This window comes from Myxine glutinosa, chromosome 1 (genome assembly GCF_964187855.1).
Source record: "Myxine glutinosa chromosome 1, kmMyxGlut1.1, whole genome shotgun sequence".
In the NCBI taxonomy this organism is placed as follows: Eukaryota; Metazoa; Chordata; class Myxini; order Myxiniformes; family Myxinidae; genus Myxine; species Myxine glutinosa.
In genome coordinates this window covers 331,539,696-331,562,165 of record NC_136261.1, presented here as the reverse complement: position 1 = coordinate 331,562,165, position 22,470 = coordinate 331,539,696, and the positions used below count along the sequence as shown (strand labels likewise).

The 22,470-nt window shown below is 44.2% G+C and overlaps 1 protein-coding gene across 9 annotated transcripts in view; it reads right to left on the bottom strand.

Annotated features, from left to right (window-relative positions):
• LOC137412121 (oxysterol-binding protein-related protein 8) overlaps positions 1–22,470 on the bottom strand; it is a 199,543-nt gene that overhangs the window by 148,222 nt on the left and 28,851 nt on the right. For all 9 annotated transcript variants that reach the window (XR_013621788.1, XM_078769775.1, XM_078769773.1 and 6 more), the window contains exon 3: positions 12,349–12,465. Coding sequence is in view for 8 of the 9 variants with exons in the window: in XM_078769775.1 (XP_078625901.1) it covers positions 12,349–12,412 (64 nt within the window). In the remaining variant the exon portion in view is untranslated. The remainder of the gene's footprint in view (positions 1–12,348; positions 12,466–22,470) is intronic.

Genomic DNA, 22,470 nt, shown 5'->3' with positions numbered 1-22,470 from the left:
TGTGGGGGGGTAGGGGGGCAGGGAGGGAAGAAGGGGAGGAACAGCAGAAATGTGCCAATACAACGCAGCCAACACACAAGGCCTATTGTTCCCACATTGCAGACTGGTGATCAGCCTTTCAGTTTCATCCGGTATAGCTACCTCTGCTCTCCCAGTGCTCCAAGCCTCCCAACAACTGGAACAGTATACATGTCACCCATTAACTCCTTCCTGGTTAAACTCCCAAAACTGCCCACCACTCTTTTGTCCCTTTCTTCCATTGGTGGAACCACCTTACTGAGGCTGTAAAAAACATTCTTCCCTCCGGAGCAATGGTAGGCAACCTACGGCTTGAGGGCCAGATCTAGCCCGCAAAGAGATACCGTCCGGCCTGCATAGACACATTCGATTCGGACCTCAGACACTAGGAACGCTCGGCTTTCACTTCCTTTGTATTGTGCTCGAAGCACCACACACAAAAATGCAGGCACTGACAGACCAACACGGAAGCCATACCATTCCAAGTTTAAATTGTATACAGACCTCACTTTTGGCATTTAACCAGAAATTAAAAATAAACTCTTCTAACCTCTAATGAATACTCGGTCATCGTTCCCGCCCGCACGCGGACAGCCACACAACAATCTGGCCCACCACTATAAAAGGTTTCTGACCACTGCTCCGGGTGCACCATCATATTGCGTCATCCTCTATCCTCTATCTCTACCTATGATGCTCTCCCCCCCCCTCCCACACCCTCCCTCACCCCAATTAACCTAAACTCACTGAACCCTCATCTTAGTTGCAGATTAATGCATTTACACCTTTCCTAAATGAAAGTTTGTTTACACCCTTGCTCATTGTGCCCAACGCCCCCCCTCCCCCCTCCCCCTCCAAACCTCCCTTTTTACTTTATATCACCTCATGCCCCCTGAGCCTCGATCCTGTAGAGAAGAAAATAAATGTTTTTTATGGCACAAGTCTGGTCCACAGAATGAAGATGTGTTGACCTTCAATGAAATGATTGAATTTTTTTTTTTTTTTATCGATTCCAAACTTCTATCTGCTCATTTTCTTGTTCAAGCACAATACACATTTACAAACTCATTAAAAAGCTACGAAAATGCAGACAGGAGTTGACACATTGAAATTCAGGTGTACGTTAATGCAAGACTACTTTCGATAAAGCAGCTTAACTATGAATTAGCCGTGTGCAAAGGCATGCAAAAACAAAAGTCCAAAGTGCCATCCTTCATCACGCACAGCCACATGCTTGTGAAAACTCCACAGCTTTCGCAGAGCAGCATGAAAGATTTCTGACACAACTTGCTTGTAAGCAAAAGCACTGTCAAATTCAAAGGAGGTCTTTCGTATTTACAATCTGAAATGTGACAAAGAAATGTACCTGGGAAGAGAAACAAAAAAAAAAAACTTCACAAGAAGAGCAAATAATACAGACAACAAAAGATAGCTAATAGTCTTCACGGGGTTATAGAACGGTAATTAATTCAGGTGAGGCAATGGAATACGAGTCTTCATAACGGTCAGTGTCGGTCTGCTTGGAGCATAAAAAGTTTTTTAAAAATTGCTTTTATCAACTGAAAGTCAACAAGCGTTACGCCTCGGTCCCCCGTCGGTGAAGTGATGTGTTGCCAAAGTGGAAGACGCAAGGCGGCCATCTTGGATTTTGACGTGGCGACCCAATTTTTAATAGCATTCTCCCTTATGCGTAGATACACCCACACACCAGATTAGAAGTTAGTAGTTCGTTTATTTTTAAAAATATTTCGCTCACAAGGTTCAGAGATATATATGGTGGTGGCCATCTTGGATTTTGAAGTGGCGACCCAATTTTCAATAGCGTTCTTCCTTATGCCAAGATACACCCACACACCAGATTAGAAGTTGGTACTTCGCTTATTTTTCAAGATATTCCGCTCACAAGGTTCAGACATACATGGCGGCGGCCATCTTGGATTTTGACGTGGCGACCCAATTTTCAATAGCGTTCTTCCTTATGCGTAGATACACCCACACACCAGATTAGAAGTTGGTACTTCGCTTATTTTTCAAGATATTTCGCTCACAAGGTTCAGACATATATATATGGTGGCGGCCATCTTGGATTTTGACGTGGCGACCCACCTTTCAATAGCGTTCGTCCTTATGCGTAGATACACCCACACACCAGATTAGAAGTTCGCTTATTTTTCCAAGATATTCCGCTCACAAGGTTCAGACATACATGGCGGTGGCCATCTTGGATTTTGACGTGGGTTGCACCCACACCAAATTAGAATTCGGTCCTTCGCTTACGCACGCACGCACATATGGGCGCACGCACGTATGGGCGCGCGCACGCACGTATGGGCGCACGCACGCACGCACGGACGGACACACACACACGGACGGAGGGGAAAACCATAGTCCCCCTTTCGCTCCGCGGTGCAACGGGGGACAATAACAGTATGTTAATTCCTCCATTGTGCTCTGACAAAGGGATAATACTCAAAATTTCAGCCGCAACTCATTCCCCACTGCAGTAAAAATGCTCCTGCCTGCTTTCAGCCATTAACTCATACCATATATGACTAGCGAGTTCATAGAACACCTTACCCCATGGAGTCTTGAGAAACAAGGACATTGGCGGGGTCTGTGAGCAGCAAGTTTAATGTTGTTGTTGTTTTCGTATGCAGTCTGTGGCTGCTGGTTGCATCATTTCTCTGGAAGCGCGTTTGTGTCGCTGATGCAGTGCCCCAATTACAAGTGAGCTGGTACTCAATTTGCCGACCTGGTACCGAAGGATGACAGGCTGGGTCAACCCACCTGGCGTTAATTAAACAATCGACCGGGATTTGAACTCGGGATCCTAGGATCCCAAGCCAGCACCCTAACTGCTAAGCCAACACCAGGCTTAGCAAGTTTCATTGGCCGTGAGGTACCACTAAACGGAAGGGTTTTGATATTGCCAAAAGGTGATTTGTGTTCTTCAATGATCAAGTATATAATTATAATAAAATAAAATAAATATTTGAATGGTTGTACTAAAAAAAATATTTCACAAGTTTACCACCGTTGATGCAGCATCTATTACACCACCTCATTTAACATGTTACATTAGTTCTTCCTGTCTGTTTTTATGTGCTTTATGACATCTTTAAAAACAGTAAGTTTCCTGTTTAAAATGATTTCCAATTTTGTTTGACTGCCAGACAGACAAATGGACTAAAAAATTTATTTCACTCCTCTCTGCACATGCTCAATCAGGACAAATTCAGAGCGAAATTACTGCTAAACTGCGGGTTGGTGTTTTCAGATTCATGTTCCGATTCATGTACAAAATATAACTTTCAATTGAAATGAAGTTGTTCCTTGATCATAAACTGATGTTTGTGGACAGACAGACAGACAAAGTGAACCAACTGTTTAACCCCACTTTTTGCTTCTCATGCATGGGGTAAATATACATAACAAGGCCACAAACAAGGCCACAAACAAGGAACAAGGCCACAAAGTGTAATGGAAGGATGACCTAAAGGTATGCACACACACACACCCTTGAGCTGTTTGTTTAGCCTGGGTTTGAATCTCGGGTCAGCTATAAACTGAAATCCCGGTGTTACGCAGGGGCGATTCATCAATATGTGTTGTCCCTCGGACAGACGTTAAACTGGGTATCCCATATGCGGGCATTAGATGTATCAGGTATGGGAGCATACACCGGGGCAGCGCGTCGCTGCATCCACTTTCTGCCAGTACTCCAGGGGCCTCCGTCTGACCATCCCCCAGGCAGCAGATGCCTAGCCCATCCCCATCTCCATGATATGCCGATCAACCTGCTGCAATCACAAGGCACGTGGTCGGCTGGTTGGCATCCTCAATGCACGAGGCTCCCTCACTGAGAGAATCTGGTGAGCAGGATCAGCGTCAGGAAAATGAACCATATGTACGTACAGCTGCAGCTGACGCTTACGCTTACGGACCATACAGGTAACACATCTCATCTGAGTCTCTCGATGAAAACGCTCGTTGGACACAAAGTCTGACCAGTGGTAGCCAAGGATTCTCCATAGAGACCTGGTACCGAAGGAGTTAAGTCCAAGTCTCACTTCTACAGAGCAAGACTGGAAGCACCAAGGACTTAAAGACACGGACCTTCGTCCTCCTGCATAGGTACCAGGGGGCGATAGGATCATGGCAGCACCACACCCCATGATCCAGTGAATCCATGACTCCCCAGGCCTAACCCAGACATATATTGACCTCTGGCTCACAACATGCAGAGACATGAATATCACTGCCAAGGTAAATGAATCGATCTCTTTATGACTTCAACATACTTGCCACAAACAGGTACAGATAGGACAGCAGCATCCAAGACATCGTTGAAAGGCTGTTTCTTAGTTTTGACCCAGCTGCATACAAAAGTAGAAGAAGAAGAAGAAGGCCACAAGCCCACACCTGTTCTTTGTAAAATGTCAATTCAATTCAGTTGCCGATTGGGCATTCTCCATCATGCAAAGTCCTTCCGTGGCACGCCTGAGCTCTTATTCACTTACAAGGCCTTCATCAGTAGCTTGATGGAGCACTGCTCTCCCCTCTGGGCTGGTGGCCCTGCTTCACACTTTGCTAAGCTTGTTGCCATGGAAACCCAGGCCTTCAATATCATTGGAATCTCCCACAATTAAGCTGCATCTATGGGCTTATCACTGTCCCATCACGGACAGGTCAGTGGTAAATTTTCTACAACCTCCTTTCTTGTTGCAGAGCCTCTGCTCTTTCCATACTTGCTTCCCCACCCACCCCGCAAGGTTTCTGCAGGGAATACGCGGTCCACCATCAACCCCTTCTGGTGAAACTCAACTTTAAAATTCAAAACCACTGCTCACCTCCACTCATTTGTTCTTTTTTTTCCCCCCACCCACAGAAACAAGTCCTACATTCTCTTCAACCTCATCCTTCCCTTCAGGTCTTCAAGACAACTTCCCTCCACAATCTCAGATCATCCCCATCCAAAACCATGATCTTTACTATCGCTGTTAACTCCTCCTCACCCCCCTCCCTTAAACCCCCCCCCCCCTTCCCCCAAAAGCCACCTCAATCAAAATTTCCAGTTTTTCTTTCCTGACAGTTTTCCTTCTGTGTCCATCTTGTCCATGCCATGCATCCATCCCTACCCCTCATTTTTCCTCACATACCTCATTTGTCCATGTCTCCCTCTATTTTGTTCTTTAACTCTGAGTTTAGTGTTATCTTTCTACTGGTGCTTTTGTTTTGTTATATTCTGATCCGTTCTATGCTCTAGCTCTTCCACGAACCTCCACTTCGTATAGAAAAATAAAACCAAGACATTCTTTTCTTCCTTTTTTTTTTCCAACACTCTTTGGCTCATGGAGTAGCTGTGACACAAATCTCGGACATATGCAGACAGATACACGAGACAAACACCAGACTTAACCTTCACACAAACACAGCTGCTGAGATTGGTGGAAGTGACATCACTTGTCTGAGCACTCTGGGTACCAGCGACATCATCTTCATGATATCACATTTCTCTTCACGCTCAGTGGGTGGGACAATGAAGTAGAAATATCCTCCTCCCCATGGATGCCAACCTACGGCGTATTTTTCCCTGTCTTCTATCCTTTAAACACCGAGCGTCAAGCAAGGAAGCAGCACGTACCATTTTTTAAGTCTTTGGTATGACTAGGCCAGGGTTTGAATTGCCAACCACCCAAACTCAGAGGAGATGCTCTAACGTCTAACCATTATGCATCAAGTTTGGTATAATGCAATCCATGCAGAATTTACTTGATCATTGTATTTATTCAGCATACCAGCCTAAACATTGCATAAAGGAGTTACCATACAATTTCACTTTATACACAACAGTTTAAAACATTAAAATGTGCAAATAAAAACCCTACCTACTTTCAGTCTGCACCGACCTGTCGGACTAAACTCCATTCATGTCACGAATTGTCACGTGTACCAGCTTTTCCTCAAGTTGGAGTCGTTTCCCAGCATACAGCGATGGGGATATTTCACATATATTTTTTGGTTCATTTTCAAATTTAAAAAAGTCCCCACCCTTTATTGTTTTATGTGTCCGTTTATGTTTTTTGTGTTTTATGTGCTAATGTGTGTTTAATGTGCTAGCTCTTACACGAGCCTCGATCTTGTATACAAAAAAGAAGAAGCACTTTTGCCATCTTAATGCTTCATCTTACTATAATTCACCAAATGTCTGTCTGTCTGTCTGTCTGTCTGTCTGTTCCCAGGTACCGCAAAAACGGCTGAACCGATCGCAACGAAATTTGGGGTGGGTAATCCTGGGACCCCCTGGAGTAAAATAGGCCATATTGTTTTTCCAATTGGGAAAGTTTTTCCAATTTTTCCAAACACGATGGAATAATATTAACCGATATGAACAGTGATGTGGCTTTTATTGAAATTCTACAAATATTGTTTAGATTTTGATGATTTGCGTGTGATATGATTTAACGGATGTTTATATGAATCGTTTAAAATAAAATTTTAAAAAGCCTTCAATTTCTGATATTTTGCCTTTTCATTTGGGCCTCCCAATTGAAGCCCCGCCCATAGGGCGGGTACCGTTGCTAGTTTTTATAATGCGATATTGTTCTCTGACGTTTGCTCAAATTACTGTGAGGTTTTATTAACGATAATGCCATGGCGACACCAACAAAAACACCCGTCCCCCCACCTTCCAGCTCAAGAAGAATCCGATTGCCTCTGCCTTTTGATTGGGCTCAAATATGTCATGCACTTAGACTCTGCTGGCTCTTGTCAATCACATGTATGTGCTCATGGTATAACTCACTTAAGCCATAAACAGTGTATACTGTAAATGTCTTTTAATAATTATTGAAGTGTGGTTATAACCTGGCTTAAAGACAAGCAAACCATCTCCTTGAAGTAACAGCACAGCAGCAAACTTGCTTTTTTCTTTTTTTACATTTATCTAAAACTCATGTGAGCTAGCAAGGTAGCTTAGCGAGTGAGCTAGCAAGGTGCTAGCAAGGTACAGGTATGTGCACTCGCCTATAAGGTGTCTAACTTGGGTTTGAATCTGGCATTATGTCACCCTGGAGCTCCAGACACTGAGCAAAACATTGTTAAAAAACAGAATAAAGAAAAAAAAAAGTTGTTACCAGGAAGAGCAATGAAAATATGTGAGCCTCGCACATATTTAGTCAAGATATTGGGCAGCGACAAGGTTAGGTTTGTCCACATTGAGCATATCATGCCTACTGCTTTAGAAGATGATGATCGTTGGGGAGAATCAATTCATTCTGATGAATGAGACAGTACGGCTAGAAGCAGCATACCCCATATCTTTCATGACAAATAGGTGAGTTATTGCCGTCTCACCGGCCACATTCCCAATTCATGCCTTGAATGCCTGCAGAGAAAGCAAGTTTCAGCCTGATATTTACATAACCTTTACCCAAGAACTGCTTTGGCACCCCGATGCTCTGTCAAGCGTATGCAACATTTGATTGAATGAAGACTCATTGACCTTATACATATACCACATCCAGAACAGACAGTACTTTAACATGAATTACAAGGATAGTTCCAGACAAAGGTCAAATACGTGCTATATGGGGTTTGAACCTGGTTCACTGCATCACGAGCCAGGTGTTCAGATGGGAACACAAACAGGTGGATATAAAAATAGGTTATCGGCATCCATACATTATTCTCTTCGACGGATCATTGAAATATCCCACAGTGTGGACGGCATGTCCACATTACTTTGGATTCAACGGCTGGAAAATATAGTATAACCATCCTGCAACAACAGATATACAGTATATACAGTTACAATTTGAAAAGCAGGAGCACAGCAATTCTGAAAGAAAATAACACACAGTTTGCAAAGGGAGGAGTGTTTATACTTGTTGTAGTCAAATAAGCAATACTGTACGTCCCAAATTCCAAACTTGCGCATCACGTACATGCAAAATGCTTACAACGTATTCGTTCTCTCATGGTGCTTAAAGTATTGAAAAATCACGGTTATCGAACTTGCAAATGCACAGCCAAACAAAATAACTAGATTTTATTTTTAAAGTAGCCACATCGAAATATGGTGAAGTTTGGAAATACACTGAACATCATTGACCTGTTTGTTCTTCCCATCTGAACACTTGTCTCATGATGCTGGAATGTGATTCAAATCTGTATTTACTGTGTGGACATTCCATGCAAATACACATCGATACCCACGAGTTAAAGTCATTGTCCTAGTACAAGCGAAGCACAATTTTTATACTCCGTATGCAGCCTGTGGCTGCTGGTTACATCACTGCTGGGTGTGCGGCTGATGGAGTGCCCCGTTTACAGTAAGCTGGCACTCATTTTGCCAACCTAGGAAGGATGACAGGCTGAGTCAACCCACCTGATGTTATTTAACAGCACAACAGGGGCTCAAACTCAATACCCTAAGATCTTAAAGCCAGCCGCCTTAACCGTCAAGTCAACACCAGGCTTAATGCATAATTTAAATGGTCAACCCAAAATGCAAGTCCAGTAGACTTTGATAAAAGACAATTTTTTCCACGATCAATATCGATAAAATGACGTGACAAAATAAATAAATAATAAACATACGGATTACGCATTTGCAATATTTTTTTTAATCAAATGGCACTCAAAGAAAATTCATTTTAATAAGGAATCCGAGTATTTGCTAACATTTTATAACTGAGGTAGCTAAACTTAACGCGTACAGGTATAAATAATTTGACATGCAAACAGTTATCAAATTTGCCAAAAAAAGGAACCAGTCCTGAATTTGGGGAAGTTGAGTAATAAAACTGCAATATAATAGTCAGGTTATCCCTGGTGTTGGGCTAGCGGCTAGGGTGCCGGCTTAGGATCCTAGGATCCTGGGTTCGAATCCCGGTCGATCGCTGAATTAACGCCAGGGGGGTTGACTCAGCCTGTCATCCTTCCGAGGTCGGCTAATTGAGTACCAGCTCACTGGTAATTCCCTGCTTGTCGTTAAAGGCGGCAAAAAGGGTTGGCGTCAGGAAGGGCATCCGGCCGTAAAACATTGCTTCAAAAAGGGGACCGAAAAACAACAACAACCACAGTTCCCGAAAAAGGCCAACCGCCGCTTGCGGGGAAAAATGGCCTCTAAAGGTGTTTTTTTTTATAATAGTCAGGTTCACTATGTTTTTTCGTTCAAAATTTTGGTAGATTAGCAAAACTATACATTTTTGGAATATTCAGAGCATGAGGAATCCAAAAATTAATGTTTACATTTGCGTAGACACGTTTGCGAAAATGACTCAGGACAGTGATGAAGATCTGTAAAAGCATATTCCTGAACGGTATAGACCTCGTAGATCCTGTGTATAGGACTTATAGTTCAATCTGATACTACCTATAACTTCCTATAACAACCTATAACTTCAAAGGACTTGCAATATCATGTATTATGTAATACAGTTATATCACAAATATAAAGACAATGGTTTTCAATTACCTTTGTTTGTTGCTTTTCTATAACCCTGAGCACTATTTTGAGGTCTTTATTGGATTCCTTGACCCAGAAAACATAGGATTAGCATATTTAATTAAGTCTCTAGGTTGACTAGAAGCCGAGATCGCGCAAAATATGTATACTGAAACGCAAAAGAAACTTACCACCTTTGAAACCTTTAAATATCAACAATAACACTGCGTGTAGTAAATGTGTGAACTTATTTGTGGACAATAGTGTCCTCGCTGTCAGACAAAACGGTCACGGATGGTCACTTGAACCTTCAATGGTCACTTCATAGCACAGCTGTTGAACAGCCGTTTTGACTGTCAGTGATTAGCCAAGGGGTATGGGATGATTTTAATGAGCTGCACGTGATGTCTTGATATTGGCTTTAAAAAGGCCAGTGCAAAATGGGCATTTTGACCGAAAGATTTGACCATTTTGACCAACTTAAAAAAGACCGAAAACACAAAAGAAACTTACCACCTTTGAAACCTTTAAATCTCAACAATCACACTGCGTATAGTAAATGTGTGAACTTATTTGTGGACAATAGTGTCGTCACTGTCAGACGAAACGGTCACGGATGGTCACTTGAACCTTCAATGGTCACTTCATAGCACAGCTGTTGAACAGCCGTTTTGACTGTCAGTGATTAGCCAAGGGGTACGGGATGATTTTAATGAGCTGCACGTGATGTCTTGATATTGGCTTTAAAAAGGCCAGTGCAAAATGGGCATTTTGACCGAAAAATTTGACCATTTTGACCATTTTGACCAACTTCAAAAAGGCTGAAAACGCAAAAGAAACTTACCACTTGTTTGAAATGTAATAAAATTGTAACAGTTCAAAATAAAACAAACCAACAATTGCTAATTGAAACATTGGCATTTTATTGATGACATGTCAAGTTTTTGACCAAGATACACCATCTCATCAGTTTGTTCTGCAGTACAGAACAGCACAGGGTGCAATGTCAGTCCCCTTTCAATAGCGTGTATGGCCACCATTGTTTTGGATACAGGCAGTGCATCGTCGGCGTATACTGCCTACCAGTCTTTGGATGGATTGCTGCTGGATTCTGTCCCACTCAGTCCTCAATGTCTGAAGCAGCTCTGCCCGTGTCCTGGCCTGCCAACTACGCGTCTCCCAAACTCATCCCACAGGTGCTCTATGGGATTCAGGTCAGGGGAGAGCGCAGGCCACTGCATGGTGTTGATGTTCTCGCCTTGGAGAAATGCAGTGGTAAAGCGAGCAGCATGGGGACGAGCGTTGTCATGCTGAAAGGTTCTCAGTTCTGGGTGGTCTAGCAGGAATGGCAGCAGATGAGGTCGCAGGATGTTATCCACATACCGCTGGGCGTTAAGATTCCCATCCACAACCACCAGTGGCGTCCTGTACCGGCCTGATATGGCGGCCCACACCATCACACTTGGGCCACGCCACCTATTGGCTTGATGCACGCAACAATCGGCATATCGCTCGCCAGTTCTTCTCCAGACACGCTCACGCCCATCAGGACTGTCCACACAGAACCTTGACTCATCGCTGAAAGCGACCTCGTTCCACTGCGCCAAGGTCCACCGCTGATGCTGCTGGCACCATCTCTGACGGTTGCGTCGATGGGCAACCGTCATCACGGGGCCTCTGTATGGTCTTCTGGCAGTCAGACCATAGTCATGCAGTCGTCTTCGTGCAGTATCATTGGACATCCATGGGTTTGCACGCCCCGGAGTTTCTGCCGCAGTGCGGGATGCTGGACGGCATTGATCCCGCAGGTGACTTCGGACCATCTGCCTGTCCTGCCTTGCAGTGGTGACTCTTGGCCTCCCTGATCGAGGTCTGTCATCTGCAGAGTTGTGGAGGGTGTCTCTGTCCACCAGAGCCGATATCGTCTGGTGTGAACAGCCAAGGCGACATGCCACCTCACGGTAGCTCAGTCCGCCTTGCAGCATGCCCAGGGCATGCTGCCGTTGATCCCTTGACAATCATGGCATGTTGACTGAAATGCCCATTTTGCACTGGCCTTTTTAAAGCCAATATCAAGACATCACCTGCAGCTCATTAAAATCATCCCGTACCCCTTGGCTAATCATTGACAGTCAAAACGGCTGTTCAACAGCTGTGCTATGAAGTGACCATTGAAGGTTCAAGTGACCATCCGTGACCGTTTTGTCTGACAGTGACGACACTAGTGTCCACAAATAAGTTCACACATTTACTATACGCAGTGTTATTGTTGATATTTAAAGGTTTCAAAGGTGGTAAGTTTCTTTTGTGTTTTCGGTCTTTTTGAAGTTGGTCAAAATGGTCAAATTTTTTGGTCAAAATGCCCATTTTGCACTGGCCTTTTTAAAGTCAATATCAAGACATCACGTGCAGCTCATTAAAATCATCCCGTACCCCTTGGCTAATCACTGACAGTCAAAACGGCTGTTTAACAGCTGTGCTATGAAGTGACCATTGAAGGTTCAAGTGACCATCCGTGACCGTTTTGTCTGACAGTGAGGACACTATTGTCCACAAATAAGTTCACACATTTACTACACGCAGTGTTATTGTTGATATTTAAAGGTTTCAAAGGTGGTAAGTTTCTTTTGCATTTCAGTATATTTTATGGCAGCCATTTTCAAAATCCAAAATGGCGGCCATGCAGGTGTCTGTGCAAATGCCAACATTGATTTTCGGATTCTCCATGCTCTGAAGATTCCAAAAATGTACAGGTTTGCTAATCTCCCAAAATTTTGAAAGAAATTATATTTGTTAACATAGTGAACCTGACTATAAATCCTAGTATTACACACATGGGCAGGAATAAAGAAAGACCAAGCAAGGCAGCTGGGGCTTACCATGTACTGGGCTGCTTCCACCGACAGGAGCGGCAGCACAGTCTTTGACAGATCTTTGGCTCATCTTGCACTACAGCCCCGTCACCACCTTGCCTTTGTCCTGCTGCTGTTGAGCGGCTGCGAGCAGAGAAGTAAGCATACTGAAGAAGGTGAACCCACCACGGCAAGTTTACAATGCAGAAACAGAGGTTGGGCTAACTTCAACATGGCATTTCCCTAAGCAGCCTCTTTGGCAGACTCAGGAGATTGTGCCATTCGGTGAACATGCGGACACAAAAAAAAAAAAATCAAGTCCTGATGGAACAAATAACCAGCAAAGTTCATCATAAAGTTTTATAAATTTCCGACATCTGGCAGCAGGTCCAAACTGACTTGTCCAAGCCACAAAGGCACCCAGTTAGAAGTGTTGTCTGGAGGAAACAGCTTTGTGCAGACAGGAAAGGCGTTTTGCAAAACAGCAAACCAACAATAAACACGCCGTTTTGGATAAATTACTGCTTCACCAGAACAAGTGGTCTTGAAAAAGAAAAGTTTTTTATTTGCCTAGACTGCAATTTGAGGCACCGTGAAATTTTTCATGTGATTGCAAATGGAATTTTAGTGTTTTGGTGGAAAAAAAAACCCAACTTTTTTTCTCTCAAAACAGTGCAATAACAAGGAAATAAAAAGCAAATTGTTATCTGCTGACACCAGAGGAAATGCGCGTTACAATACAAGGGCCAAGCTTATCAGAAATCTCAATAGAAAATATGTTACATCGACGTAAAAACATGCCAGATCACGACTACATATCAAACAAAAAAGAGCGATCAGAGATTGCAGATTATCGCCAGGACATGCTTGTTGGCTGTTGCGTTTGTATTGTGTATTGACGATGTAGATTTATGTTCATACAGCATACAAACAGACCTTTTCGGTTTTATTGTATCGATTCACATTCCAATCATATGTATTTTATAGACATACATTCCAATTGTACGTACTCTATAAACGTACACACAATCTAACTACAACTGCACTAAGTAGAGAGCATACCTCCGCCTGGTTGGCCATATCACTCAAGGGCGAAGAATCACTTTAAAAATTCCACTAGCTGAATCTGGATCCAGATCTTCACCAAAATTTAATATATTCTTCCTTGTCACACACACAAGCTGTCCAACAAGTTTCGTCCAAATCCATTCATAACTTTTTGAGATATCCTGCTATGTATAGTTTTTGGCCCTATCTCCCAATGGTGAAGAATCACTTAGTAAATTAAATAAATCTCATATCCCAATCCATATTCAGATCTTCACCAAAATCGAATCGAATTGTCCTTGTCAGACACCCAACCGGTCCACCAAGTTTCGTTCAAATCCGTCCACAACTTTTTGAGAGATCCTGCTATGTATCGTTTTTGGCCCTACCTCCCAATGGTGAAGAATCAGTTACAAAATTATAGCAGCCGGATCCAAACAACACAACATGCATTTTAAGGCCATTTTCCCTACAAGAGCGGGGGTTAGCCTTGCGGTCCCCATGACAATCTTCTCCATTTTGCCCTATTTTCTGCATCTCTCCTTGTTAACCCCCTTGCCCGCATGTCTTCTTCCACCGTCTTTAGCCAAGTCTTTCTCGGTCTTCCCCGTCCTCTACTTCCTTCTACATTCATTTCCATCACTCTTCTCAACCAGTCACTTTCATCCTTCCTCAACACATGACCAAACCATCTCAACCTGTTCCTCTTCACAGCAGGCTCTATTCCCATCATCTTTCGCAATTCATCATTTGTCTTCCTCCCTCTCAGCGGCACTCCGCACATCCACCGAACCATTCGCATTTCCACCCTATCCAGCCTTCGTTGCTGCTCTACATTCATGACCCATGTCTCGCTCCCATAAATCAAAACACTTCTCACACATGCAGCATACACCTTTCCCTTCAGCTTCAACGACACTCCCCTCCTCATCAGAACGCCACTCAGTTCCCGAAACTTCTTCCATGCACATCTCACTCTAGCAACCGTTGCCGAGTCTGATCCACCTTCTCCATTCAGCATGTCTCCGAGATAGCAAAATGTTTTCACACCTTCCAGCTTCATGCCATCTCCAAGATCCAACTCAACATTTCCTCCATGTGCAGCTCCCTCTGTGCACACCTTACATTTGAATGTAGCTGCCACACTGGTTAATGACCCTCTCAGACCACTACATTTTTGATGCGCACATTGTACATTGAATGGAGTTCACTCCGACACCCTTCCTACACACAGCACAGGGCCACTTCCCAGTTCTTTCAACCTCACCACATGCTTTACCACTTGCCATCACCTTCGTCTTTCCGATATTCACCTTCAGACCTTTTGTCTCCATACATTCCTTCCAATTATTCATCTTTTCCTTCAGTCCATCCATACTTTCCGCAATCAACACCAGATCATCTGCATACACCAACTCCCACGGTAAACCCTCCTTTACGTTCTGAGCCAGCACCTCCATCACAGCTACAAATAATAGTGGACTTAGTACCGACCCCTGATGCACTCCCAACTTCACCTCAAACTCACCACTGTTCCCGTCCTTCGTCCTTACAGCTGTGCGTGCTCTTTTGTACATTGCCATCACTACTCTGATCATATCAACCATTCCTCCACTTCTAACTTCCTCAATGCCCATGTCAATACTTTGTGTGGAACCCTATCGAATGCTTTCTCCAGATCAACAAACCCAAGAAACAACTTCTTCCTCTTCTCCATGTACTTCTCCTGCAACTGCCTCACAATGAAAAGCACGTCTGTCGTTCCTCTTCCTGGCATAAATCCAAACTGCATTTCGTCGATCTTCACTTTCTTCCTTATCCTCCTCTCCAACACCCTTTCCAATACCTTCATTCCATGCTTCATTAACTTTATCGCTCGGTACGAGCCACACTCTTTATCGCCTTTCCCCTTGTATAGAGGGATGAGGGTACTCAGTTCCCAATCCACTGGAATGCGGCCTTCTTTCACCACCAGATTACAGATCTCTGTCATTCTCTTCACACCCCAACTTCCTGCTGCCTTCAACATATCTCCCACAACTCCCGTCGGCCCTCCCGCTTTTCCACTCTTCATTGCTTTTATCGCTTCCTCAACTTCCTTCTCAGTTATCTTCTCTGCCGGTCCTAAAACTGGATTACTCTCTATGTTGCCATCCCATTCATTCTCTGTATTCAACAGCATTTCCATATATCTTTTCCATCTTCCTTTAATTCCATCTGGGTCGACAACGATTTTTTCCCACTTCATCCTTCAAGCAACTCACCCCCATCACATCACACCTCTCTTTCGCTATCTGCTTTGCAATCCTGAATACTGCTATGCTTTGACCCTCTTCCAAATCCAAGCGTTCTCCGAACATTTTCCTACATGCCTCCTGTGCCTTTGCTACCTCTTTCTTTGCAGCCTTCCTGGCTGCCTTATAACTTTCATGCTCTGCTGTTTCTGCCCCCATACCCTTCGCCTTCTGCCACTCCTTGAACTTCTCCCGCTTCTCGTCAATCCTCTTTCCAACTTCATCATCCCACCACCATGTTTCCGAGTGCCTCGGTGGTCCTTTTGTCCATCCACATACCTCACCAACGGCTCCCAACAGACTAGCTTTCATTGACATCCAACCACTTTCAAGCTCAACCACATCATCCTCGACCCTACTCAGCCTCTCTTTTAATGCCTCCCTTACTGTCACCTCTTTCAACCTCCACACCTTCATTCTCGGTTGGTACTTCACCCGCCGAGCTCTCCTCGCACCTTTCACCCTTATGTCGCAGACAACCAAGCGGTGCTGTGAAACAGCCTCCTCCCCCGGGATCACCTTTGTGTCCCGGAGGTGCCCACTATCTCGCCTACGCACCATCAGGTAGTCAACGGTTGTCGTCGACCCACCTGACGTGTATGTAACAAGCTTATTATCCTCTTTCTGGAACTGAGTATTACAAATCAACAAATCAGCTCCATCAGCAAACTCCAAAATCCTTTCACCTTCTCCATTTCTCACACCATATCCGTAACCCCCATGAACTCCGTCAAAACCATCCATACTCCTTCCCTCATGTCCATTTAGGTCTCCTCCTACCACAACAACTTCCTCATCTTTCACGTTTTCCATCAGCTTCTCTATCGCACACCAGAACTTGTCCTTCTCTTCATCGCTCCGACCAACCTGCGGAGCATATCCCGAGATGATGTTCACCAAGAGCTTTCCAATCATCATTTTCACCATCATCAACCTATCACTCACTCTTGTCACACTCACCACACTGTCTACAAACTCCTCAGAAAACAGGACACCAACACCATTCACGCCCTCCAGGCACCCTTGCCACACAAACGTGTATTTCTGTCCCTGCCTACCCTTCACCATTTTCACACCACTTCCCTTCCATCTCGTCTCTTGCACACAACATATGTCCACTCTTCTTCTGATCAATACTTCCACCACTTCTCCTGATCTCCCTGTCATTGTCCCTACATTCCATGTCCCAAACCTCAGAAACCGATCTCCACTTCGGGCTGCACCCTGCCCATATGTAGTTGTAATTGTCATGGTTCTCTTTTTGAGGCAACGTTTTTATGGCCGGATGCCCTTCCTGACGCCAACCCTCCTGGTCGTCTCTTACGACACGCAGGGATACGGTGTACCTATTCTAATCCAGGGTATACACTGGGAAACGTTCAAAACATGGAAATTCTGGGGGGGAGGGGGGGGCGGCGTCAGCATCACGGCTGCGGTTTAAACATATTTAAATAATATTGAAACAAAACCATGAAAAACAATCTGGGAAAAGTCTCTAAGTGAGAACGTGGATTTGAGAAAGCAGGAGCAGAGGTGGAAGAAAAACGAGATATAGGGGGCGGGGCACAAGTCGAGATGAGGAGGAGAGCGAACAAGCACGTGTCCGGGAGGAGAGAAAGAATTAATATATAATTTTTTTTTGTTTGTTTGTTTGTTTGTTCTGTTTTCAAAACGCTGGACAAAGGGTAAGATGTTCATGAGAGGTAGGGGGGAGAAAAGAAAATCAAAGAAACAAGCAAATACTATGAAGGAAATAACCCATATTCACAAAACACTGACAGGGGGGGGGGGGGGGGGGAAGGAGCCCGGAGAGACCAGGCCGCGCACGCAGCGCGAACAAAAAAAGGACTAATTACACACAAATTTGCAACAACTACAAAACCAAAACCAAATAGAAACACACAATAACACATACACAACAAAATACCCAGCGGAAATTTGACAAAGACGAACGGGAAAACACTCAAACTTTGATGCCGTGGAGAGATCGAAGCAAGCCTCGTCGCTCGAGGGACCGGAAGTCACATTCAGTGGAGCCAAAGTTGGACATATTAACCAAAGGAATGAAGACTGGAAATGAGGAGAGAGAAGAGAAAAACAGAGTTACCTGAAAGTATAGGAGATGGGCTTGTAAACGTTAATGGGGGTAGTAAATATTGTGTAATGGGATGGGGGATGACATCATGGTTTTTATTTATTTATTTGTATGCAGCCGGTAGCTGCTTGGCTGCATCACTTTCTGGGGGCGTGGCTGTGCTGCTGATGCAATGCCCCCTTACCAGCTGGCTGGTACTCATTTTGCCGACCTCGGAAGGATGACAGGCATAGTTGACCCCCCCCCCCCCCCCCCCGGCCACCCCGTGTTAATTTCACGGCACACGACAGGGGCTTGAACTTCAAGACCCGAGGATCTTAAGGCTCGACATCGTGGTGCACAACCTGCTTAAGCTATGAAAGGAAGAGTGTCATTAAACAGCATCTGGAAGACAGTACCACAAACAGGAGAAAAGAGGAACAAAAGGAGTGGACTTTTTTTTTGGTACACAGGGTCAAGGGTCGTGGAAGAGCTAGAGCACAGAACGGATCAGGACACAACAGAACAAAAGGAGCAACCAAAAGAGGAGGGGAAAATGCCAACAGCAGAGTGGAGGAACAAAATAAACAGATGGACAACAAGGCGTGTGTGTGTGAGAGTGAGAGTGAGAGAGTGAGAGAGTGAGAGAGTGAGAGAGTGAGAGAGTGAGAGAGTGAGAGAGTGAGAGAGTGAGAGAGTGAGAGAGAGAGAGAGAGAGAGAGAATTGAATTTGCAACACCATTTATTTCACAAAAAATACACCAGGTCAAGTTACATTTTTACAGGAGAGAAAAATAAAAATAAAAACAACAGTTCTTAATGTTAAAAAGAAAAGTACAAATTAGATTCATTTACAACACATAATGCTTCATTAATACACCATTTGCACTCAAAGAGTTTGACATTTTCATTCGCCACATAATAATCAAACTCTAACCTTATTCTTGCAGACACCAGCCCTTTAAACATAGGAACAACATCAAACCCATGCCCATTATCAATTTTAATTTTCCTTGATTTATATATTGAATATTTTGCTACAGCAACTAAGAAGTTTAGGAGAACACCAGAGTCCTTGCAGGAGGGTCTGAAAGATACACCAAAAATAAAAGTGTGAAGTAAAAGGAAAAGACAACTGCTCAAAAAGGTGTGTGAGAATCAAGAAAAGAGGTATTAGTCTTTCGCATTTCACATAGGCATGAAAGAGATCCTCCTTCTGGACACAGAAGGGGCATGCTACTGGCACTGAGCTGTCAAGGTGATGAACAAAGGTGTTCGTAGGGAGAGCCCAATGTGCTAGTCTCCACTGGATATCTGCGAGGAACCCGTAAATAGGTAGTTTGTACATATTAGGCCACAGTGGCGTGGCAGGAGACCCTGGCCCTAACCTTTCTGACCACAAGGCCACTCGCGCCACTCCGGAGAAGGGTGATGCTTGGTTTTCTCGAAGGAGCTTGTGAATACCCGCCTTTTTTACCAAATGAAAAGGAGATACAAGTTCACCATTTGACTGGAGAGCTGGGAGCACCTTAATTTCAGGGAAAGACAGCCGAAAATCCTCGACATTGTTTATACCTTCCCAGCCAATATTTAACTCCTTAAACTTCCTCTTGACGATGCGTATAATTTGGCTGACAATACGCACGGATCTTAAACCAAGAATGGCCGCCACCCTGCCAGCAGACATCCATTTTGTCCCAGATGTATCCCTCAGGTCACAAACTTTGCCAATTACTCCTTGAGTAAATTTCCTAATCAAAGTCGGACTATGAGGAATGCATGGAAAAAAACCGTTATAGAAAATAGGCTCTTGGATAAACATCCGGCAATTATAAGCCTCAAGGCAACGATGAACCCCAAAACCTTTCCAAACTCTCAGCAAAACCTGATAAAAAATTGGGATTGAAACTAAGCTAACACGGTCAAGGTTCACCAGGAACAAGTGCCTATCATAACACAGGCCTCCAGCTTGTTGCAACAAGCAAAACGCAAATGAGCGCCAGGGCAGCTCTTCAGCATACAACAGACGTTGCACAGACTGTAGGCGAAAAGCCATAAGCCGGGTGGACACATCCACAATTCCATGTCCACCCTCCTTCCGAGGATGGTACAGTATTTGCGGCCGAAGCCAGTGGTATCCATTCCAAAAGAAATTGACCAAGACCCGCTGGATGGCTGGTATCAACTCCTTGGGTGGCTGCAAGGCAATTAGTTTATGCCATAATCTTGCTGCTATCAAGTTATTTATAACAAGAGTGCGGCCTTTGTAAGAAAGAGATCGCAGCAGTCCTTCCCATCGTTTCAACCGGTGTGTAATTTGTTCAATCATTCCTTCCCAGTTCTTCATTTCTACTTCCTGGTTGCCGAGATAGACACCAAGATATTTGACCCCATCTGTTTTCCACTCTAAATTATGTGGGAGTGATGGTGGTAGTGTTAAAGAAAGGTTATCTGAACCGCACCATAAGGCTACACTCTTGCCCCAATTTACTTTGGCAGAAGAGGCCGCAGAGTAGTCTTTAAGGCAACGCTGCACCGCAGCAACACTACTTGGGCCTTTAATCAGAACACATACATCATCAGCATAAGCTGTGACCACAAATCTTGAACTAAAAACGGCTCCCACATCCTGAGTTATTCGCTGCCTGATGGATGTTAAGAGTGGTTCAAGGGCAATTATATACAGAAGTCCAGAAAGGGGACAACCTTGACGGATACCCCGTCGGAAAGGAAAAGGGGGACATAAACTATTGTTTACTTTCATCATGCAGAAGATGTTAGTGTATAACAGCTTAACATAGGAAATGAAAGTTTCGCCAAAACCCATCCGCTCCAGAACAGAAAACAAATATGTATGATCAACACGATCAACAGCCTTTGTTTGGTCAAGAAACAACAACCCAAAACTGGCACGCAAGTACTTATTACAAGAAATAATATCCCTTATCAAAAAAATATTGTCATAAATTGACCTTCCTGGTACACAGTAGGTCTGGTCAGGGTGCACAATAGAGCTGATCACAGTTCCCAAACGGTTTGCTAAAGCCTTTGACAAAAGCTTGTAATCCGCACACAGCAATGAGACAGGCCGCCAGTTCTCGACTAGTTGAGTGTCCCCAGCCTTTGGCAACAGGCACATGACTGCTCTTCTGCAGGACAGGGGAAGCTCTCCAACATGAAGGCATTCATCAAATACCTCAAGCAGGTCAGGTCCCACAAGTTTCCAAAAAGTCTTATAGAACTCTCCAGGCAAACCATCAATCCCAGAGGCTTTACCATCCTTCAAGCTCCGCATAGCAGTTTCAAGTTCAGCAGCCGAAACTGACATGTTCAATGTGCGTTGCTGGTCCTCCTCAAGTCTTGGAAGCCCAGTAGTCAGCTCCTGCAAGATCTCATTACTTATGCTCTGGGGGGAGTACAAGTTTGTATAAAAACCCTTCAAAACAAGACTTAATCTCCTGTTGGGAGGTCACTATTGACCCATTAGCAGCACGTAGCCCGTGAATCTGTTGTGCTTTTTTGACAGAGTTCTCCAAACTAAAGAAGTCCTTATTTGGCATATCCAAAGTCAAGTAACTCATCCTCATACGCACCAAGGTACCCATTGCCCGCTGCCTCACCATTTCGGTCAGTAACGACCTTTTTGTCCATAGTAACTGATCATATCCCAAATCTTTCCCAGCCCCATTACGATTCTGTTCCAATTCTGCAATTTCGGCCTTTAATGAGTCAACTGAGAGACTTTGCATTTTAGTAGTAAACAGACTATACTGTTGACAAAACGTTTTAACTTGACACTTTGCAAGGTCCCACCATATGCGAAGGTTGGCATGCTCAAACTTAGAGGACCGGATTTTCCCCCACACTGTTTGGAAGGCATCTTCAAATTTCTTATCACTTAACAACCGAGTATTGAGTGACCAGTACGCGCTACCTCCTGATGTCAGGGGTAATTTAAAGGACATTGCCACTAAATTATGATCTGAAAACCCTGTTGGGAGTATTTGGGTAGTGGACACCACATTCAGCATTGGCTTATTGATATAGATCCTGTCCAGCCTTGCCCTTGATATGATGCCATCATGACATCTGCACCATGTGTAAGCCCGTGAAGTTGGATGCTGCAACCTCCACACATCCTCAAAACTATAGTTCTTGATGAGGCTCGCTAACACCTTTGCAGAAGCGCCGTGGGGTTCATGTCCATTCCTGTCAACTGAAGGATCAATTGTACAGTTAAAGTCCCCTGCGATACAGGTGAGAGCAGCTGGATCCAGCCCCTCTACAAAGTCCCGCAATGTGGAAAAGAATGTTCTTCTTTCTATAGGTTCACTTGGTGCATACACATTTACTATAATAAGCTTTTGTGTATTGCAGTAGAACTCCACCGCTATCAAATGTGCCTTATGGACCTCCCTATAAATAACACTCTGAGTGGGAAGCCTGGGACTTAAGGCGATGGCAACACCCGCCTTGGGTGTGGAAACCCCACTCAGCCACCATTGCCCTTTAAAGAGTTTACACCATTCAGCTGCCAAATTGTTTGTGGCATGGGTCTCTTGCAATAGAATGACATCTGCTTTTACCCTCTCCATTGCCTGGATTGCTTGAATTTTTCGTAAGGGGGCACATCCCCCATTGATGTTCAGGGAGGCAATATGTATTTCTCGCGTTGTCATTCTAAGGTGGTAGCTCACCGTCCGCCTGCAATTCCTTATTCGCCTTTGTTACTGC